The sequence below is a fragment of the Peromyscus eremicus genome, chromosome 5 (assembly GCF_949786415.1).
Source record: "Peromyscus eremicus chromosome 5, PerEre_H2_v1, whole genome shotgun sequence".
NCBI classification, from domain to species: domain Eukaryota; kingdom Metazoa; phylum Chordata; class Mammalia; order Rodentia; family Cricetidae; genus Peromyscus; species Peromyscus eremicus.
In genome coordinates, this window is record NC_081420.1 from 126,929,331 (window position 1) to 126,951,473 (window position 22,143).

The window sequence follows — 22,143 nt, forward strand, 5'->3', positions numbered from 1 at the left end:
CTTGAAAATTTGTAATTACAGGTATCCTTAAATGAGTCACATAACTGTACCCAGAACATCCCTTTTACAACTGCATTTAAGATACAGTTATTGCTTGTCTACTGATTGTATTTGATTTTTAAAATTCTGTTGTAAGAGAGAATAAGAACATTCAGGTGCTAATTAACATATATATTAAATATAAAATTTAAATCTCTATACATGGTTTATCTGACTTCTTATTTCCCATCAAGCAACAACAAGAAAATTTAATTTATAAGACTGTTACTAAATGACCTGTCTGTAAACCGAGGGGACGTGAGTGCTCTAAGTGTTGTTTTGATATAATCCTTTCTGGTCTACCATGGTTAACCAGAAATGAGAAGAAAATTTTTACCAGGCATTATATAGATTTCCTAAGAGAACCTTACGGTGACAGTTTCCTAATACTTCTTAATTATCTAGTATGGTAGGTACAACAGTATCAGATTTGGTGCTAACAATAAACAGCGCTATGTTTACATTGGTTGGTATTTTCCACTGTGTTAATAACCTCATGGATAATAAAGTTTTCTGTTTTACTAGACCCTTTAGATAAGATGCCTGGAGACTAAGACAACAACATGGATGCTTCAAAGTCATGTCTAGTTCTTGTTAAAGAGCTAGGTATCAGATACTATGATGATCTGATACATGAAAATATCAGATATGGATATATAATATATATTGAGTTTTGAAGTGATTCCATATTTAGAAAATATCAATATCCTACATAAGGTTTTGTTTTTCCTTCAGCTATGTAGCCATGTGTTTGTTTGTTTTTTGAGACAGGGTCTTGTCTTAGTCAGTGTCTATTGCTGTGAAGAGACACCATAACCAAAGCAATCCTTAAAAGAGAAAGCATATAATTGGGGACTTGCTTACAGTTTCCGAGGGTCAGTCCATTATCATAATGGCAGGGAGCATGGTGGCATGCATGGCACTGGAGCTGTGGCCGAGAGCTACCTCCTGACCCACTGGCAGTAAGACAGAGAGTTAATGGCCTTGTCATGGGTTTGTGAAACTTCAAAGCCCCACCCCTAGTGACATACTTTCTCCAACAAGGCCATAATCCTAAACCTTCTAATCCTTTCAAATAGTGCCATTCCCTGGGCCTCTGGGGGTCATTCTTATTCAAACCACCAGAGGTCTCATGTGGACCAGGGTGGCCTCAAATTTACTAGCTATATAGCTGTGGACGACCTTTACTTTTGTATCCCCTGCTTCCACTTATCAAGTGCAAGGATTGTGGGTGTGCACCAATATGCCTGCTTTTTGTGGTGCTAGTGACTAAACCAGGCCTTTATGCATATCAGGAAGCCATGCTACCAACTGAGCTAAACTCTCAGCCCAGCTATACAGCTTTTCCTTGATTTTTCACATTAGATCTGGCATTACATACATACAAAATTAATACATTTTTCTCTAAATCTAGCCTTAAGTAATTTTTTTGTTGTTGGAAAAATGTACCTTATTTCTACCAAGTATTTGTTTTATATAAGTTAATAAAGAGAGACTTATTTGAAATTCTATAATTTGATATTCTGAGACTATGTAGGAAGAGACAAAACTAACATTAGCATGTAAAGGGGAGATACAGATGAAATATAACATGCCTTCCAGAGCTGAGCACAGCAGTACACACCTGCAATCAGAACACTTGGAAGGCAGAGACAGGAGGATTATGGAACTCTGAGGCCATATACAGCAAGTTCATGCCAGCCAGGGCCACACAATGAGATCTAGTCACAAAACAAACTAGAACAACAAAGCACCTTCTAGAAGACATACTTTCCACAATGACTGCCCACTAACAGAGGCTAAGACACAGCACTTTCCCCAGAGCCCACTGGCGGCTGTCATTTACTACATGATTTCTACAGCTCAGTAAGGGCCCTGAATTCTACAAATGGTAACCTTGGTAAACATAACACGCCACTAAACTCTAAATCCTCCTCTTGCCATCCCCTGACATCACATTTTCCGTCTGCCAGTGATTCTGGACCACCTTGAGCTCTCCTGCCATCATTTGTCCTCTGTCAGTTTTTGTTTTATGCCTTCCTTAGAGGGTTCATTTAACTCCTGATCTTTGGGCTCTGGGAGGATTCTCTAACTTTCTTTGGTTTTATTTCTCTGCTTAGACTTACTAAATGTTCCAGCTTTGTTTCTATACATTTTATTAATGTGATAGGGTTAAAGCACCTAAGTATGCAATCTACCTTTAATTTTTACATGCCTTTACGCTTTGTACCATTATTATTCTTTAAGTCTTCCAGAATAAATTTATTTTACTTTTTAAGATGGCTGGGGAGTTGCCTCCGTGGTTAGCAATGCTTGTTGCTCCTGCAAAGAACTTGGGCTCCATTCCCAGCACCCACATGGAGGCCTACAATGCTTTTGATCTCCAGGTTAGGCAATCTGGCGCCACCCTCTGACTGCCACAGGCACCAGGCATACACGTACTACACACACATACATGAAAGCAAAACAATCATGTACATAAAACTAACAACCCCAAAGACAAATGAAACATAATTTTACTTTTTATCTATTCTAGTGTCCGAACAACTAGCTGACTTCCTGGTGCTTCCTTTGTAGGTTCCTGCACCTGTCTCTTCGTTTACTCATGTGGCTGTAACTCCATCCCTGACTGCTTTCCATAGATAGAAGTTAAGTGTCCTAAAACTGCTTCCAGCTGCCTCTCTTTGGACAGAAAACTCGAGGCACCTCATAGACTCCAACAGTCTCCCCAAGGCCTGAGAAGCATTTACTTAAGTACATTCCACTAGATCAAGGCTTTGTTCAACTTTATTTCTAGAAGTCAATATCTAAATGTGGTTTTAACCAATTCTTCAAAACTGTTCTATGTGCCACAAATTATACAGGACAAAACTAGTCTTTGCTTAACTGTAATCATTTCGATAACCCAAAGTGCTTAGCCAATCTGTATGTTTCTACATTTTTACAGAAACTCTCTATTCAAGCCAAACTGGTATGTTTACTGGTCACTAACCATACCATTTACATGCTACCACAGACTTTTAGATGAACCTGATAGGTACTTCCAAGTCCAGTCCAAGTTCCCATTGACCAGCCATGTGCTGGTTTTCACTTTTCCTGTGGTATCAACTCCATACTCAGAAAAGAACTATAGTCTCTTTCCCCTCTTATATGTAGTAATTGTTTTCATTGTTCTTGTATTTATTTTTGGGATATTTATCTTTGGTCTTCTCACTTATACTGTATTTGTTTAAAGGCAAGGCTCTTACTTTCAAAACTTCAGCTTTATTACATTGTTTTTAGTATATCAATTTAAGTATAAAAGAGGTCTAAGTTTTGCATTTAATTTGTAAGAGTTAACAATCCTTTAAAATTATATGACTTTTCTAATGGAGTTGCTCATGTAACTGAAGATAGAATCAATTTTACACAAACTAAGAAATTCTCCAGCAAAAATTCTCACAACTATTTTGTTAAAAAAAAAAACTTTACTGGGTAATAAATTCTTAACTTAGTTTTTTCTTTATCATTCTGTAAGTTGTTCACTCCTACTTTAACTACATAAGCACATAAGAGAAAGCAGGGAAGGCAGAAGTGAGATAACCTGTTATTTTGAGCATTTCTAGCCTTGGTTGCTGTGTTTTGAAACTGGAAACGTGGGGGCACTGACAGGCAAAAGCAGTCTTACCGAAGTCTGCAAATGCTGACTGTCCAACCACCACCAGGTTTTTAGGTTTTTCAAAGACACTACTGATAGAGAAGTTTCCATCCTGTAAAACAAAACAAACAAACAAACAAAAAAAACTATCAATTAGGCCATCAAAATGCATTCATCTGTCAAGTGAAAAACTCAAGAGAAAAATACTTTAATCCTCTTGTTCTTTCTCTAAAAGCATCCCAATCTCCTATCCAGCTTTATTATCACAGGAGTCACAGTGAGCCACAGAAGACACTTGTGGTTTGCTTGTTCTTTGTGACTGTCCCATGATGCTTATCACCCCTGTACTCCAGTTCTACACCTCTAATCAATTCTGTGAATGACTCTTCTAAATTATGGTTCTTCCCACTCCATATTAGCTATTTCCTTTGCCCTTTCTATTTCTGTGGTGGAAACACAGCACAAGTTACCATGACACTAATATATATCCTACCTTCTCATAGCTACCTTTTTTTTTTTTATCCATTTCCAACATGTTATTCAAGTAACTCACCTTTCCCTAAGTTACTGTGAATCTTGCTCACATTACTGTACCACTTCCAGGTATTCTCTATCAAACTATCTGATATGGAGTAGTAGCCACAGTAACTGGGATAACAAAAGCTCCATTCATCTTCCTCTCAGTCTGAAACCATTTGATAGCTTCTTAATAGATTAACAAAGAGCTAATTACTTAGAGTAGAAGTCAAGACCATGCTAATCTTGTCTAAACAGTTTTTCTAATCTTACTTTTCAATATTTCAAATCATCTCTCTTCTACTCTCTGAATGCATTTGGTGATTTCTGTACAAATCACTTTTTGCCTGTCTCCTCCTCTGACTTCCCCACTAAAACCCTACTAGGCATTTCAAAAGCTGACTCTTTCTTAAAGCCTTCACTGCTAATCCTAGGTGGGGCAGAGAGAGGCAACTGCTCCTCATATTTTGGCTTCTGTAATGTAAGGTTCATCTCTCTCATCACATCTCCTGGTGAGGAGGCGTCATTGGCATATCAGTCTTGGCTGTCCTGGACCACACATCTGGATTTCTCAGAGTGTGATCAGTGAGCTGAGCATGTATATGCTCTAGAAAAGTCTTGCTGTTGTAGCTTCAGTGTTCTACTAGTTAATGTGGTTTTATATATTTGAGGTTGTATTTGGTCAATTGATAAATTACTGCAAAGTACTTGACCAGTCTTTTACTAAAACTGGCCAGCTATGTAGCATGAATCTTAAAAGGTCTTATTATTAAGAATGAACCTCAAGCTAGGTATTGGGGTGAATGCTGGAAGATCAGAGAAGCAGAACAAGCCACAGCTTCCTCGCCTCGCCAATTCCTCAGCCTGGAAGCCTCTGAGTCCTCATCCAAATAGATCTCAGCTGAACTGTTGCTAAAAGTGTAAAAGCTTAACCAGCCTAGTTCCTTGTTCTCATGCCTTAAATACCTTTTTGCTTTCTGCCATCACTTCCTGGAATTAAAGGCTCTTGTTACCACGCCTGGCTGTTTCCAGTGTGGCCTTGAACTCACAGAGATCCAGGCAGATCTCTGCCTCTGTAATGCTAGGATTAAAGGCGTGTATGCCACCATTTTCTGGCCGCTGTATCTAGTGGCTGTTCCATTCTCTGACCCCAGATAAGTTTATTAGGGTGCACAATATTTTGGGGAACATATCACCACACAGCTATTTTATGAATACTGTTATCTGATTGAGTTAATTTTCAATATATATTTCCCTTCATTTATATTAGTGATATACTTAGTGAGTACTGACACAAGGTCTCTCTTTGTATAACTTCTGTTAGGCTCTTTTAAGAATTCTACTTAGCTCAAACCTGGCCTTTCATCTCCATCCTTATAGAATTACAAAAAATGCAACTAAGTTAGGTTGGCCAGAACCCCTACTTCCTTCAGTTAACTAATACCTCTGGCCTGCCTTGAGCTAGGATCCTGCTAAGTGAGTTCAGACAAAGATCATTCTTTCCTCTTAGTAACGTTATTCTTTTGTTCCTTGGCTATAAAAATTTCACTTTTTTTTTTTTGTATTTGTAGTTGAGCCCAATACTCTCGTCCCCATATCAAAGCCCCATTGTAAGTAGTCTCCTTAAATCAAACCCATCTTTCCATCCTTAGCAAATGTTTAATTAAAAAGATTTTGTGTTTTTAAAAACATTTTAATTTTTATTTTATACGTATGGGTGTTCTGCCTGCATTTATGTCTGTACATCACATGCATGCAGTGCTTGTGGAGGCCAGAAGGTAGCATTGGATCACTTAGGACTGGAGTTGTGATCCACCATGTGGGTGCTGAGATTTGAACTCAAACCCAGGGTCTTTGAAAGAGTAGCTGGTGCTCATAACAACTGAGTGGTCTCTCCAGCCCCCTGGCTATTTTGTTTGTTTTATTTTTGATTTTTGCTTGAGACAGGGTCTCATTATATAGCCTTGCCTGGCCTGGAATGTGCCATGTAGAGCAGGCTGGCCTCAACTCACAGAGATCTGTGTGCCTCAACCTCTCAAGTGCTGGGATTAAAGTCATGTATCACCATGACTAGCTTTTTATCCAAGTGTTTGGATAATTTTTACTTTAATGGTTACTCATTGACCCTGCCACTTTATTAAAACAACTTAGTTTACGTTAATAAAAATATTTGTTTTCTTTAAAGGAAAAAATTTTAAACAAAAATTATCTCAATCAAGAATCTGTATTCTTCATGAACCTTGTTTTGCTATGCTTGATCACCTGTAAATCAGTCTATAATGAGAGGGTCCTGTGCATGTAAAAGTGTTTCATAATCTCATATACAAATTCTACTTATTTGTATCAAGGCTTGCCCGTACATCCCCAGTATAAATTAATCAAATAGGTCTTGTGTGCTCTAAGCTCGAGATTTACTTGAGGTAGGAATGAAAGGCCATCTTCAAGCAAGTGTTCATTAGCAGTGCCAGTCTTAGTGTCAACTATAAGAAATACACTAACAAGATTTCTGTCATCAGACACAGAAATGCAGTTACATTTTAAACCCAGGACACTGACCAAGGTTACTGTGTATTCCACCATTTTTCTCACCTTTCCCTGCCCTGTTAAAAACCAACTGAGTGAGTCATCTAGAGGCAGTCAGAGGCTCTGATCCCGCTTAAACAGTAATCATAGCAACATCATTGGCCCGGTGATAAGAAACGACTTTCCTTTGGGGGTGGGGGTGGGGGAAGACAACTAAAGGGAAAAAAGGCCGGGCACTGGTGGCACATGCCTTCAATCCCAGTGCTTGGGAGGCAGAGGCAGGCGGATCTCTGTGAGTTCAAGACCAGCCTGGTCTACAGAGTAAGATCCAGGACAGCAAGGGCTACACAGAGAAACCCTGTCTTGAAAAACAAACAAACAAATAAAAAAAAAAACAAAACAAAAAACCAAGAAATGACTTCCCAGCAACCTCTTCCCATGAGTTTGTGCTGTGCATTTGCTAGAACTGATTATTTACTACCAGAATTATCATAAAATCTAGGGAATGGTTTTAATTTGGACTAAATAAAAGACAACCAGATAATCAGGAGTAATTAGGTGGGAAATCAAAAAGTCTAAAACTAAACTTTGATGCCTACTCTGCACCCATGTGCTTTCTTCGCAAATATTCTACTGAGCAGACTATTAGCCCATTTTCCATGAGGAATGAGACTTTCATACTTGACTAATATGTGACAAATGTCACTGAGTTGGCCATTTTTACTGGCCTTGAATTCTACTTTCCATTATGCAGCTTGAAATTGAGCTTTGATATTTCTGGTGGTTTGCTCTTTGTTAATTTATCTTTCATATGACCTATATTAAGCTAAAAATCAAAGCATGAAACTGCCTTGAAAACTTATTTTATTAACTAGTAACACCTATGGGGAAAGACTCCTTAATCTCAGCCAACCTGGCAGTAAATTGTCATTTGTTTTTAATTATTCTTCTAAAAATTAATTTTGTTTTTTTGACACATTCATATGGTTGTATAATGTATTTTGATTATGCCATCCCATCTTCTCTTATCTCTCCCAATTATTTAGTTCTCCATGTAATTATGTAAGCCTAAAGGTGAGGAGAAAAAAAAATTACTTTTTAAAAAAAAGTTCACAAATCATCAAGCTGAAAAATTAAATGTCAGTATCCTCTTTCAACAGCTGTCAGGCCAGCAGGGGTGCTGTTAACATCCCCATTAGAGCAGGCTTATTGCTTTAATTGGCAGTCATGCCTAAAGACCTGCAGAACCTGATGCTTAAGCAACCACTTCCTTCAGTATTCAGTAGTCTGAGTGCAGCAATGCAAGCAAGGGCCCTTAATGCTCTTCTGTGATTGCTGCAACCAACCACGTGATCACAGTCACCTCCTTTTATAAGACTGTGGGCCTTTATGCAAAGCGAGAATTTAAAAATGCTTCAGAGAAATGATTTCTTACCAGATTTTCCCATATCTCAAACTGGAAGGTATTAGAGGCAGACAATGTTGTGAGGAATAAATCTAGAAGGAAAACAAACAGCGATGTAAATTTTTGTAGTCATACTGATGTATATACATTCAAAAGCAGGAAGAAGTGCCATACATAGAATGTTTATTAATATATTTCTACCTTAACATAAATTGTTTGATTACATTTTAGCAAATTTAATCACATTTTTAAAAAACGCAGATGACCTTGAATAGAACAATTAAGGAAAATGTACTCTTCATTGTTAAGAGCACATTTGCTATGAGACCTCCAAATGCAATCTGTATTTTCAGGGACAATTATTTCCAGCTTTTTCTTTTTGTTCTTTTTTTGTAGAGATGGGGATAGAACTCAGGTTTATACATGTCAATAAACCACTATCTTTCACCTATGAGCCTGGTCCTAGTTTTTAAATTTTTATTTTATTTTTGAGAAAGTCTCTCTATGTAGCCCTAGCTGTCTTGGAACTCCCTCTGTAGACCAGGGTGGTCTCAAACACATAGAGAGCCACCTGCCTCTGACTCCCAGAGCTGGGATTAAAGGCATGCTCCAACACACCTGGCTCTTCCATCTTCTTTTATTTCAAGGTACACTATTTCGATCACAATCAGTTTACATTTTTACCCTTAAAGCTGCCTCTGTCTATCACAGGATGGTCTAGCACCATGTTCAATCTCAGCACCCAAAATCTTAGAGCTCACATTAAGTGGGCAGTAAGTCAGGCTTACTATTCTGAGTAACAAAAGGTTTGTCCTCATAAACTAACACTACAGGAAGTGACTGCAAAGTGCACGGGTAAAATGTCTTTAGGAAACAATAGGTTGACAGTGAAATCAAACACCCTCTTAATGCCAAGGTCAGGCAAATGAGCATTTATTTGAGGAATAATTTATTTATTTATTTTATTTTTTTATTTTTTTGTTTTTTTTTGTTTTTTGAGACAGGGTTTCTCTGTGTAGCTTTGCGCCTTTTCCTGGAACTCACTTGGTAGCCCAGGCTGGCCTCAAACTCACAGAGATCCGCCTGGCTCTTCCTCCTGAGTGCTGGGATTAAAGGCGTGCGCCACCACCACCCTGCTATTTATTTTTTTTATAACAGCAATTTTACCTAGTGACTATTAAAGGTCTGAAGCCTAGTAGGTGACTCTTGGAATTTTAAAGTGTTTTTACTCTCATATGCTCTAAAATTGCTATTATTCATTATGACTCCAGACCACGAATATTTTAAAGAAATGCTTTTCCCCAACATGATGTTTAGGAAACTAGCAGTCACATTTTATTACTTTGTGTCAAACTTTATACAAGTTTATGAAGGTGGTGTATGTAATTATTATAGCTTGGTTCAAAGAACTTGAACTAATTTGCTCACTCTTATAATTAGCTGAACTCAGACTCCTGGCTCCAGGGAGAATAATTTTTATGTCCACACATCAAATGCCTCAGCATTTGCTACAATCAGTCTGAAGACACTCTGCCTCTAGACAGAGAATTGTAGCATTTGATGAAGATGACTGATACCTTTATTGTCACAGGCATACTCTGGCTGAGGTATTCACTTTCACATTTATCTAGCAGTATTTGGGATTTTGGTGATGACAAACCTACCAGCAATCTCCTCTTATTTGGCTACACATTCTCCACTTACAACAATTAACCAAAGGCAAAGTTGTTTTCATTCCTTTTATTCTGATTGTAGAACACATCTTTCATCTTCCATGGGAAAGCCTTACTACCTGTTTCTCTGCTCCTTCCCTACTACTCACACAGGTACACTCTAACAGAGCAGTTGCCATCGGATTTTACCATACTCTCTCCATCTACTTGTGTACTCCATCTGCACTTGCCCTTTGTGCTGGCTAGTTTTATGTCAACTTGACACAGGTTATAGGAACCTGAGAGGAGGGAACTGCAATAGAGAAAATGCCTTCATAAGATTGGGATGTAGCCTGTAGAACACTTTCTTAAATAGTGATTGATGTGGGAGGACCCAGCCCATTGTGGGTGGTACCATCTTGGGCTTGTGACCTCGGTGCTATAAGAAAGCAGACTGAGCAAGCTATGAAGAGTGAGCCCATAAGTAGCACTGCTCCACAGCCTCTGTATCAGCTTCTGCCCAGTTTCACTCCTGCCTTGGCTTTCCTCAGTGGACTGTGACTTAGGATGGGTAAGCCAAATAATCCCTTTCCTCCCCAAGTTGCTTTTGGTCATGATGTTTCATCACGTCAGTAAAAACCCTAAGATACTCTTATACTTCAGAATCACCTTGTAAATGAATTCTTCAAAATTGGCTCAAATTTCTCCCTTTCCTTCCAGATCTTTCCTTGAGGCACAGTATTTTCCCCATTGTTACTCCATGGTGACATTCTGAATTCACACATGTCTTTGGAGTTTCTTGGGTGTGGGAGTCTTGCTTAATTGATTATCTCTGTGGTTTCTATGTACTTGGAAAGAGTATGTGTTCAAATTATTATTGAGCAATTAAATGTGATTGGCTGTGAAGCTATTTTTGGTTGTAAACTTGAGTATATCTGAAATTAACTAAACACCAAAATGGATGGGCATACATGTGAGTGATTTTTTGCTTAATTAAATCATTTGAAGTGAGAAGATCCACTTCTAATCCAGATCTTTGAGGTGGGAACATCCACTTCTAATCCTGGCTACACCTTCTGCTGGAAGTCTATATAAAGGGCATGGAAGAAGGAAGCTTCTGCTTCTGCTTCTTCTTCCTTCTTCCTCTTCCTCTTCTTTTTTCTTCTTCCTCTTCTTCTTCTTTTCCTGCTTACTCTTGCTCTCACTAGCAAGTTCATTCCTTCACCGGCATTAGAATCTACTTCTTTGGGATTCTGGCATATACTAAAGCCCAGCTGAGACAGCCTTGTGGATGGAATAACCATTGTATTCTTGGACCTTCTATTCATACACCTCCATTTTTGGACTAGTTGGGCCACAGTAAGTCATTCTAATAAATCCCATTATATATACTTTCTATAAATTCTGTTATTCTACAAAACTCTGACTAATACACTGGTCATGGTGACTACTAAGAAGAATGTACACGATAATGCTTTTAAATGATTTGAAAAGGTAGCAATAGCTGGGCAGTGGTGGCACATGCCTTTAATTCCAGCACTTGGGAGACAGAGGCATGTGGATCTCTGAGTTTGAGGCTAGCCTGGTCTACAGCTCAAGTTCCAGGACAGCCAGGAATGCATAGAGAAACCTTGTCTTAAAAAACAAAACAACAACAAAAAACCCCCCAAACAAACAAACAAAAAAAGAAAGAATAGAAAAGAAAAGGGAGCAATCAGCATATTAAAGTGATTTGGGATTAATAAGGATTATTACTCACAGAGGAATCAGAATCACTAAAGAAACATTTGATATAAATCCTGAGATCCTTGAAAGCAGTAAAGGAAGAAGAGAGGCACCCATGCCTCTACTACAGGACAACTGGGCACAGGTCAGAGTTCTTCAGACTAAATGGCACATGTCGCTAAAACAGGGCTTGTTCAGTGGTAAAGGAGCTAAAATCTTCTGGACAAAGATTCAAAGGCTCAGTGTAGATCTTCAGGGGCCTGGAGCTACTCTGTTACCACACATAGTAGACAGCAGCCAGCAATTTATTGCCACTCTTAGAAGACAATTCCTTTTTCCTGGTGGTGCTGTATGAGTCTTAGCATAGTGATCACATAAAATGTGGTAAATTATTAACTTCTTGCTTTGTGCATATTTGAAAAATTTAAGAACTATAACATACAGTGCTACTATTTTTATAGTTTCACTAGCTGCTTGTTAAAACTGTGTAAAGCACTAAAGCTACATGAGGAAGTGTAGTAAAGCTATACTTGAAGTGCCTTGTAGATAGCTTTAAAAAAAATCTCATTTCGGTTTTGAATTATGTAAAGAGGTTATAGAAAAATGTTTACTACTTGGAGAAATAAAATAGAAATGATTAATTATTGATAACTCATTATAAAGAATCAATCATATTTCCGAGTGAATAAAATAACTATTAGAAAAAAAATCTTTAGGACATCAGCTATGAGACAGTGTCTTCTACGTATGATGGGGAAGCTGCATCCATGAAACTGCAGCAATAACCTGAACAATGACAACACCAGGTGACATGCCAAGGTGGCCTCTCAAAAGGCCATATCCCTAAATGAAGAACTAAGGCAACTGATGTGTACTCAGAGAGAGAGAATCAGGCTTTTTCAGCAACAAGTCTGATAACCCTGATAGTCAGAAGCACCCCTGTAGTCAGCCCTAAACACATATTCATATGAACAATATTCATTGGACTCAGAAGGTTTTATCTATATATACGTATGTGTCTGTGTGTACATGTGCATACATAAATATTAGAATCAGTTTTCTCCAGGGACAAGCCTGATAACCCTGATAGGTCATAGGTCAACCCTGTAGTCAGCCCTAAACAACACCAGAGGGACTCAAAAGGTTGTATTCATATACACATACATATATACATATACATATAAATAAATAATAGGTCATGCATTTGAGAGATAGTGAAAGAGACATGAGAAAAGTTGAAAAAGGGAGAGGAAGGGCTGGAAATGATGTAAATTTAGTTCTTATGTATGAAATTCTGAAAGATAAATAAAACAACATTAGAGACCTACACGATGGCTCAGTGGCTAAAGATGATTGCCACCAAGACTGATAACCTGAGTTTGATTTGAAGGTCACACATGGCAGAAGCAGCTAATTGACTAGTAAATTGTTCTTTGCCCTCCACAGGGGTGTACCCTCACCCCCACTTCATCACACATACAATAAATAAATGTAATAAAAAAGAAAAAAGTTTAGTCAAGAAAGCAACAAAGCCTCTGTCTCTCTGATGGTAAGAGTAAGTTACACAATAGAATGAAAGAAAATACACCCAAGATAATGCTAATGGATACTCCCAGATCACCTCTCAGGAGTGAAGGATTTACCTGATGAGCTGTGGATAGTTCTGCTCTTAGGCAGCCCTAAGTAGTCAGTATTTGGAAGAGGTTTTGAGAAACCCACATTCAATAACCTGTCAGTTCACTGGCAAGAGCATGGATCCACAAAGAATTCAGGGTAACCCTGTGTGGTCACTGCCTCCATGTTCACAGCTCGCATATAGTTATAGTCAGTTGAGATTTTAAGTGACATTAGATCAAAATACAACTCTGGTTCCTTTTCTTCTCATCCATTACTAGAATATTTCCTAAAATGAAACTTCCCATATAGGAGCTTCTCAGAGTGTTTCCCAGGGAACCAAACCGATAGCAATTGCTACCTAAAGTGACTGAAAAAAGCAGACAAAAATGTAGAGTTGGGCCATCTAATGTGATGAACCAGCAAAGATCTCTCTCCCTGTCTTGAGATAGTATTCTGGTATCTAATATTTCAGGCTTTTACATGAATATGGGCTAAATTCTAACTATAAGGACAGTGCATTCGACAGCTATGGCCATGCCAATTGACAATGTGACAAAAAAGTCATGATGGCTAAACACGACTAGTTAGAAATGAAATACTAAGTGTGGATGATTCCATCATGGCTAAAAAGAGGTGGTTAGTGGTCAGCTCTTTCAGCAGAGCTGAAACAACTGAACAGCAGCATTTCAAGGTGAGTGGCTGAAGGAAGACACTAGTTCTCAACGAGGGAGACTCAGAAACCATGTTAAGACCCAGAAATCTGAGCTGGCAACATAGAAAGAGGAACAAAGTACTGGAAATTTCCATTCAGGCTCTCTGTCTGGGAAGACTCACTAATAGTGGGAAGGGTAAATGAGACAGCCTAGCAGATGCTATTGGTGAGGAGGCTATCAATTTTAGCTTCAGGAGAACCATGGAGCTCTCCCAGTTAGAAGACTTGCCTAGAGTTGGCACAGTATGCTTTAAACAAAGAACTTGGATTGTTTCCAGTGCCCAGGTCCACACTGTTGCAGCATGGTCCCATCTTGAAAACCAAACCATTGTTAGAATTAATACTACCCTAGAGGGTAGACTTACACACACACACACACACACACACACACACACACACACACACACACACACACACACATATCTTTGGAGGAAGCCCAAACACATATCAAACTACTTGTACAAAAAAGGCTGTAAACTCCCAAACCCAATTAGACTCAGCAGTGCAATTATGACCCTAGTATCCAAGCTTATGCAGTGTCTTACACTATAGAAAACATGTTGTTTAGCTTAGCAGGGGTCAATGACCCAGCTCTGAAAACCAAGGAACTTGGCTCTGCCCTCTTACTACCTGCTGCTGTTGTATGCTACCATCAGGCTTAAGAATAACACAGCAGTCTCTAACCCCAACTTCCTCTATGCCTGGCCATAGTATGTTATCCCTGTGTAGTTCACTCCTAAGAATGAACCTCCTGTGTTGTATGGCTCCTGTTATTGATGCTGGCTACTATCATGCTGTGTTATCAGGAAAACCGAGGATGTGTGTCTCCCTGGTCCTTGCTTCCAGATGGTTCTATCATGAGCCATACAGCAGCACCACTCCTAGAACCACCCAAAGACCCACACTGTCAATGGAGTTTGTTCAAGCAGGACTTAAGAACTCATCTATTAAGGATAACAATACCGGAGACACTACTGATTGCTAGAAGCCCTTGTATTGGTAGTGTTCAGCCCTGGGTCCTGGGTACATACCTCACACTCTCAACGGCCCTGGATTGACTGAGGTGGAATCGCCCGCCGCACAGAGGGTCCATTCCACTGCTGTGTGCACTATTTCTGTCTCTGCTACGAAAGTGCTTCCAACCCCATTTGTCCAAGTTATCTTCCTTGACCCAAACCATCGATCACTGCTCAAAAAGACTCTACTACAGTGCCTAACTGGAAGCCAAGCCTAACAAATCAACCCCAAAGACAACTAAGAAATCAACACCAAACTCATTCTCAGAAGAACGTGGTCTACCATGAAAGGGATTTTATAAAAATTGGTAAGAACAACTAATTTCAATAGATGGGCAAATTATCAGTGATGTAAAACAGCAATTATTAAAATACAAGGCAACACGATGCTTCCAAAAAACGCAGTATTTCTAAGAGCACAAATAAAATGTTACCAAAAAGAGCATGATAAAGACTTTGAAGTGATGATTCCAAGGAAATTCAACTAGTTTTACAAGAGAATACAGATAAGTAATTCTATCAATATAGGAAAAAAAAATGCGAAACAAATGAGGAATTTGGAAAAATATTACAAAATATTAAAAGGAAATCTTGAAACTGAAGAAACAGTGAAATAAAAGCATGGCCGAAGTTTCAATGACAAACAAGATAAAGCAGAACTTCTGAATAGAAAGTCATGTCTCACAACATGTCTGCATCATGTGATGTCACCAGGTCACAGACTAGAGGAGCCTGTTGTGCTTCCCTTCACAACAGAGGACCAGAGGGAAAAATAAGACCTATTTCATTAGACTGTTTGGGGCAGGGCATTGGCCACAGTGGATATGTGGCAGAGACAGAGTTTGGAGAGAAGTAAACAACTTTATTAGGGGTTAATAAAGCACATAGAACAACAGGGCTCATGTTCAGCAAAGTAAGGCCTAGTCCACAAATACAGACACTGCCAAGGCTAGTAATAGCTGAAAATGTTACATGGACCTACATTAAAGCAAATATCTGGAATGGAAGCTTACAACCTGATACCTTAGGTGATATTACAAAGAGAAAGGTTTTTACTTTGAAAGTTATCCCATAAAATTGGTAGAGGTAAATAATCATCAAATGCACACAAGCAATACTAACAAACAAACAAATAAGCTCAACAAACCAACTAGGTTAACATGTCATCTCTAAAGAAACATGATAACCACAAAGAAAAGACTGGCCAATTTCTCAAGAATTAAAATATATGAAAAGAGAGGCAGCAAGATGTGGCTAAAAAAACAGTTATAAGCCTGATGACCAGATTTTGATCCCCAAGACCCAGATGATAGATAGAGAGAACTGACTCCCCCAAGTTGTCCTTCGACTTCCACAGGTGCACTATAGCATGTGTGTGAGTGCAAACACACACACACACACACACACACACACACACACACACACACACACACACACACACACGTAAATGTAATAAAAAGTTATACGTTCTTTAAAGAATATGAAAACATAGTAAAATACAAGAGAATACAGTCAGTCAATTCAGAGAAACTGGTAAGACAGGCTGTGGTGTGAATGAGAAATCCAGCAAGGGGAATTAAAACGAATCGGAGAATTTGTAGTAAAGGAGTCAATAAACTAAAAAAAAACAAACCAAACCAACAAGAACAAACCCCCAAAACAATGCAATGCCTGAGCAGAAAAACTATTAGACAAAAGTAAGATTACTGATCATGAAGACCAAGTTCTTGAAATAACCCAGACAGATGAAGAATTATTTAAAAAGCATCTTTGACACTTATGGGAGATCATGAACCAAGGAAGCATGTGTATTTTAGTTGCCTATGAACCAAAAGGAGAAGGAAAGGAAAGAAGGGGTATAGAAAAGTTAATGAACTTATTTTTTTATTTTTTTATTTTTTGGTTTTTCGAGACAGGGTTTATCTGTGTAGTTTTGGCGCCTTTCCTGGATCTCACTCTGTAGACCAGGCTGGCCTCGAACTCACAGAGATCCGCCTGCCTCTGCCTCCCGAGTGCTGGGATTAAAGGCGTGCGCCATCACCACCCGGCAATGAACTTATTTTTGAAAATTTTATAAATCTTGTATCTTCAGGAAAAGGACATTTATAGGACTCAAATATATTAAATAATAATAATAATAATAATAATAATAATAATAATAATAGTAATGATAATAATAGCAGCCCTCTCAGAGGCATATCATAGTCAAAACTGTCAAAAATCTAAGACAAAGACAGAAATCTAAATATAAAACAATTATTTATAAGGGATTCTCTTTACACTAATAGCAGATTTACTATGCATAAATGTTACAGGCCAGGAGAGAATGGAATGATATGTTTAAAGTCCTTAAAGAAAGAAAGAAAAAATACCACTGTATTTTGGTGTGTATAGTATACACACCAAAAATTTCCTTCAGATAACAAGGAAAAGTAGATTTTTTTTCTTAAGACAAGCAAAAAACAAGAGAACCTAAGGCTGAAGAGATTTGTTAAGAGCATGGCTTCTTTTGCAGAGAACCTGGGTTCGATTCCTAGCACCAGATGGCTGACAACCATTTGTAACTCCAATTCTAGGTGAAGGCACATATATGGTACACAAAAAATGTAGGCAAACACCCATACATATAAAATAAAAATTAGAAAAAAGACAAAACAACTTACCACTACCATAACAGCTCTATAAGAAATACTTAAGAAACTCCTACAGTAGAAGCAAAAGATGGAAACTACCACTATGAAGTTATGCAGACACACAAGTATCACCAGCAAGGCAGATATACACAGAAAAAGAATCAAATCCTATCAATAGAAAAACAACCAAGTGAAAAGGATGAACAAGAAAGGAACAAAAGATCTACAGAACAACCAGAAAATAGCCCAAAAGGATGCCAAGGGCATATCTTTATTTAGCAGTAAGGAATTTCAATATAAATGGATTGAATTTCCCAGTTAAAAGATACAGACTTCCTGAAAGGGTAAAAATTAGACCCAATGAATGATACTCTGATTGCAAGAAGCTGACTTCATTTGAAGGACATACATAAAATGAAAATGAAGGGGTGAGAGAAGGTGTAAATTCAAAATGGAAAACAAAACAGCGGTAGGTATACATAAATAAAATGGACTTTAGGTGACAAATTGTAAAAAGACACAGAAGGCCACTGTACAATGATTAAGAGATCATCAGGAAGAAGTAAACTGCAAACTGATATGCTCCTAACACTCTTACTTAGTTATATACAGCAAACAATCGATCTAAAGGGGGAAACTCATATATAACCACAAAGGAGGATGAACAGCCAAAACAACCAATAACCACGAGTAACAGGAACAAAGCTGAGGCATCACAATCCCAGTCTCAAGACAAACTACCAGACAGCATGGTACTGACAATATCACACACAAAACAGTGGGAGAAAACGGAAATTCCATCAGAGACCCACAGATTACCAACAATGGCATCAAAATAGTTAACTAGAGGAAATATAGCCTCTTCAACAAATGTGGGGGTACAGGTTACTGACTTAAAATGCTTCAAAAATGAAAATATAAGATCTGAAACTACAAAGCTATAATACCAGAAGGGAACACAGGGCAAACAGTTACAGGTGATGTTTTTGGATATGACCCCAGAGGCATAAAAATGAAAAGCAACAATAAGCCGGGCGGTGGTGGCGCACGCCTTTAATCCCAGCACTCGGGAGGCAGAGGCAGGCGGATCTCTGTGAGTTCGAGGCCAGCCTGGTCTCCAAAGCGAGTTCCAGGAAAGGCGCAAAGCTACACAGAGAAACCCTGTCTCGAAAAACCCAAAAAAAAAAAAAAAAAAAAAGAAAAGCAACAATAAACAAATAGCAAAGGAAACATTAAGATCAAAGAACAAAATACTGGCTGTATTTATCTGACAATGGCTGTACATCTGGATATAGAAAAGGCACAAAAATACAACACGAAGCAAATAGTACAACTTAAAAACAGGCAAATGATCTGGTACACATTCTCAAAAGAAACAATTGTACATGACCAGTAAATAAAGAAATAATGCTCGATGTCATCAGTCATCAGAGAACTACAAATCAAAAACACAATGAGATGTCTCTCCACAGTTAGAATAACTATTATCAGAAAGAACAAAAATGTTGGGAGAACATGCAGAAAATAGGGAATTTTTCTATATTGTTTTGGAGTGTAAATCATTATAGCTATTATGGAGAACAGTGTGGAAGGTTCACAAAAAAAACACAAGAAAGAAAGAAAGAAAGAAAGAAAGAAAGAAAGAAAGAAAGAGAGAGAGAGAGAGAGAGAGAGAGAGAGAGAGAGAGAGAGAGAGAGAGAGAATATTATTCAAGTCTCCAATTTTGGGAATATAACCAAAAGCAATGAAACCAACATATAGGAGACATCTGCACTCATAGCAGTGGTACTCACAAGAGCCAACAACTGATGATTGCTTTGGTGGTGGATAAGCACATAAATATATATTTGATAGTGAAAGTGTAAAACACAACATGAAACAGAATAGCTGTTCTAACTGCACTAAAGTTCACTGACACATACAGACTTTGACTCTAGTTAATCTCACCATGTAACTTTTTTATTTGCAAGTTCTTCACTATGAAATTTTAACTATTAAAAATAAAGTAAAATCAACTGAAAGTTACACATTTTAATCAAGAAGAAGAATGCTCTAAAATTTATGAGTAGAGGGCTAGGGAGAGGGCTCAGAGGATAAAGCCTGCTGTCAAGCCTGAGTACCTCAGTTCAATTCCTGGGACTGATGGTGGAAGGAGAGAACTGACTCCTTCTAGTCATCCTGTGACCTCCACGCACATGCTATGGTACTCAAGTACCACCCCACCTCCACCCCCAGCCCAATAATAATAAATAGTTAAAATATTTGTGAGTAGAGGCTGTTGGTCTCTGTAATAATTGTTAGATCAGAATAAACTATAAAACACAACACAACAGATTTATTAAGGATAACCATTTATTTTTGTAAATCCACAGAAAGCATAGTTAGATACAAAATAAGTTTTTGTTGTTGCAATTTATTGTTTTTATGAGACATAGTTTCATGCAGCACAGGTTGGCCTTGAACCCAAAATGTAGCTAAGGATGAGCCAGCAGACCTCTAGCTAGTTCTCACCTAGTCCAGAAATTCCTCTTCTTTTCTTATCTGTTCACAGTTCCCTGTGTACACACTACCAAGGAACTTTCTACATGACAGAATGACAGTGATGTTAAGGGAACATGGTGTTTCACAGTTTCCAGACAGCATGTGTGCTGAACTTAAAAGTAGTATGATAAAATATTTGCAATGTGATAAATCCGGGGGACTTGGAGAAAGTAAGGCAAAGTGTGAGCCATCCTGAGGTTCCTCTCCAGCTGAGAAATGATGTATTTACAGTAAATGATCTTTTCTTTTCTTCTTTTCTTTCTTTTTTGCACATCATATCCACTCATCTATCCAACATCTTCAAGAAGCTTCCATATGCTTAGCACTCAAACAGGTATCACAGATATGGATGATGAATGTCTCTTGTGTTTGAGGAACTCTTTGTCCTTAGAGGAGACAGATGTACAAACTGACAAATATTATGTAGCACTGGCTGTGCCAGAATTTAACAGATCCTATTCAAATAGGCACACTATCTGCTTGGGTAAATTTGGGGAAGGCATCAAGAAGTGACATGTATGCTGGGCAGAAATATGTCCTTCTTCTGCACTTGTACATGTGCACATGTATCTGAGTGCTCACATGCATGGATGCATTTGAAGGTCAGAGGCTGAAGTTTGAATGCCTTCTTCAATTGCTTCATCATCTAATTTCAAAACTTATCTTACATTCTTTGACAATTTCATAGATGCACAAGTGAATATTGGTCATTTTCACTCCCCACACAGCTTCTCATTTCCTTCCCTTTAATGTTGAAACTTTTCAAGGAGCACCTCTTTGTTTTACACCGGGTGTCTTCCTCTATCCTTTCTAACTTATGTTTGAGACTGCTACAAGCCGCAGAAATATGAAGTAGGAATTCAGTTGATTATGACAGAGCAATTACCTGGAAGAGTCAAGGACTTTTTCCAGAGGAAGCAAGACTCAAGAAGTATTGGTGCTATTGGCTTTTGAATATATCAGCTATCTCCTGCAATGAATTTCATGTGTGCTATTATAGCTTTCCCATTTGATTCTTCTAACAGTGTGATTGATAATTCTTTAGGCACAAGAATCACACAGGCAAGACTTCCTTCTTCTAGGCTTTTGCTTCACCTTTTTTAACATTAGAATCAGATGTCTGCCTTCTGTAATCATCTCCTTTTAGCAAGTATCCAAGGCCAGGGCCATCTCCGGACAAAAGCATTTTATCTGAGATACCTTTCAAACATCCAAGGACAGACAGCAGACAAAATAAGCATTCCAGACCACCTTCTAGTCTCCTGAATTGAGGTAAATATCCATATGGAGACAATCGCCAAGGTCAGGCTGATGTTAGGTACACAACTTTGTTTCTTGTGCAAGTTAAGCTTAGACCCTCCTTTCTTCAATAGCCCAAGTGGTATTCTCTAGACTTCCCCTCTAACAATTAACTCAGAACAAAAGGGCCTTTTCATACCAGGTATATCAAATGTGATACAAGCTGCCTAGCTACCCCTGCCCTGCCCGAAAACAGCACAGCTGAATTAAACTGACAGACACAGATAAGGCTTCAAAGGAAAGAAAAGGCAGTTTTATTTTACTCATGAATTATTAGTGACATACAACTCCTAACATTTAACCTAACCACTTCTAGGAATGTAGTTTGAGCACATAAATTCCCTTTTTCTGATTTGTTAACCTATTTTAGCCCTTAGTTGACCCCACCTCTTTTAACCATTCCTCTTTTGGGTTGTAATGGCTGACAATCACTGTTCCTGGTATGGACCCTTTCAGGATGCTGAAAACCTCAAAATGCCGGACTGCTTGTAAATGCACATAAACCAGTACCCCCACTACATGGGTGAATTTTAACTTACAAGAATAAAGTGAATAGACTAAAGAGCTTGGTGTACTTAGATTCATTCGAGTATCCCTCAGATTTTCACCATTGGTAGTGTCTCTTTTGGAACCCTGGGAAAAGGCTATTTAGGGGCTGGACCCCAATAGTCTTTGGTATGAGACAAGGTCTCTCACTGAACCCGGAGCTCACCATTTCAGCAAGGCTGGCTGGCCACAAGGCTGGATGGGGTTTGCTTATCCTGGAGTGGCCACAAGCACAAGCTGCTACGTCAGGTTTTTATTAGGGTCCTGGAATCTGAATTGAG

At 38.5% G+C, this 22,143-nt stretch overlaps 1 protein-coding gene across 2 annotated transcripts in view; it reads right to left on the reverse strand.

Moving 5' to 3' along the window:
• Positions 1-22,143, reverse strand: part of Itfg1 (integrin alpha FG-GAP repeat containing 1) — a 147,158-nt gene that overhangs the window by 65,314 nt on the left and 59,701 nt on the right. For both annotated transcript variants that reach the window (XM_059264499.1, XM_059264500.1), the window contains exons 7-8: positions 8,151-8,212; positions 3,707-3,788 (exon numbers count right to left, since the gene is read on the reverse strand). In XM_059264499.1, the coding sequence (XP_059120482.1) occupies positions 3,707-3,788; positions 8,151-8,212 (144 nt within the window). The remainder of the gene's footprint in view (positions 1-3,706; positions 3,789-8,150; positions 8,213-22,143) is intronic.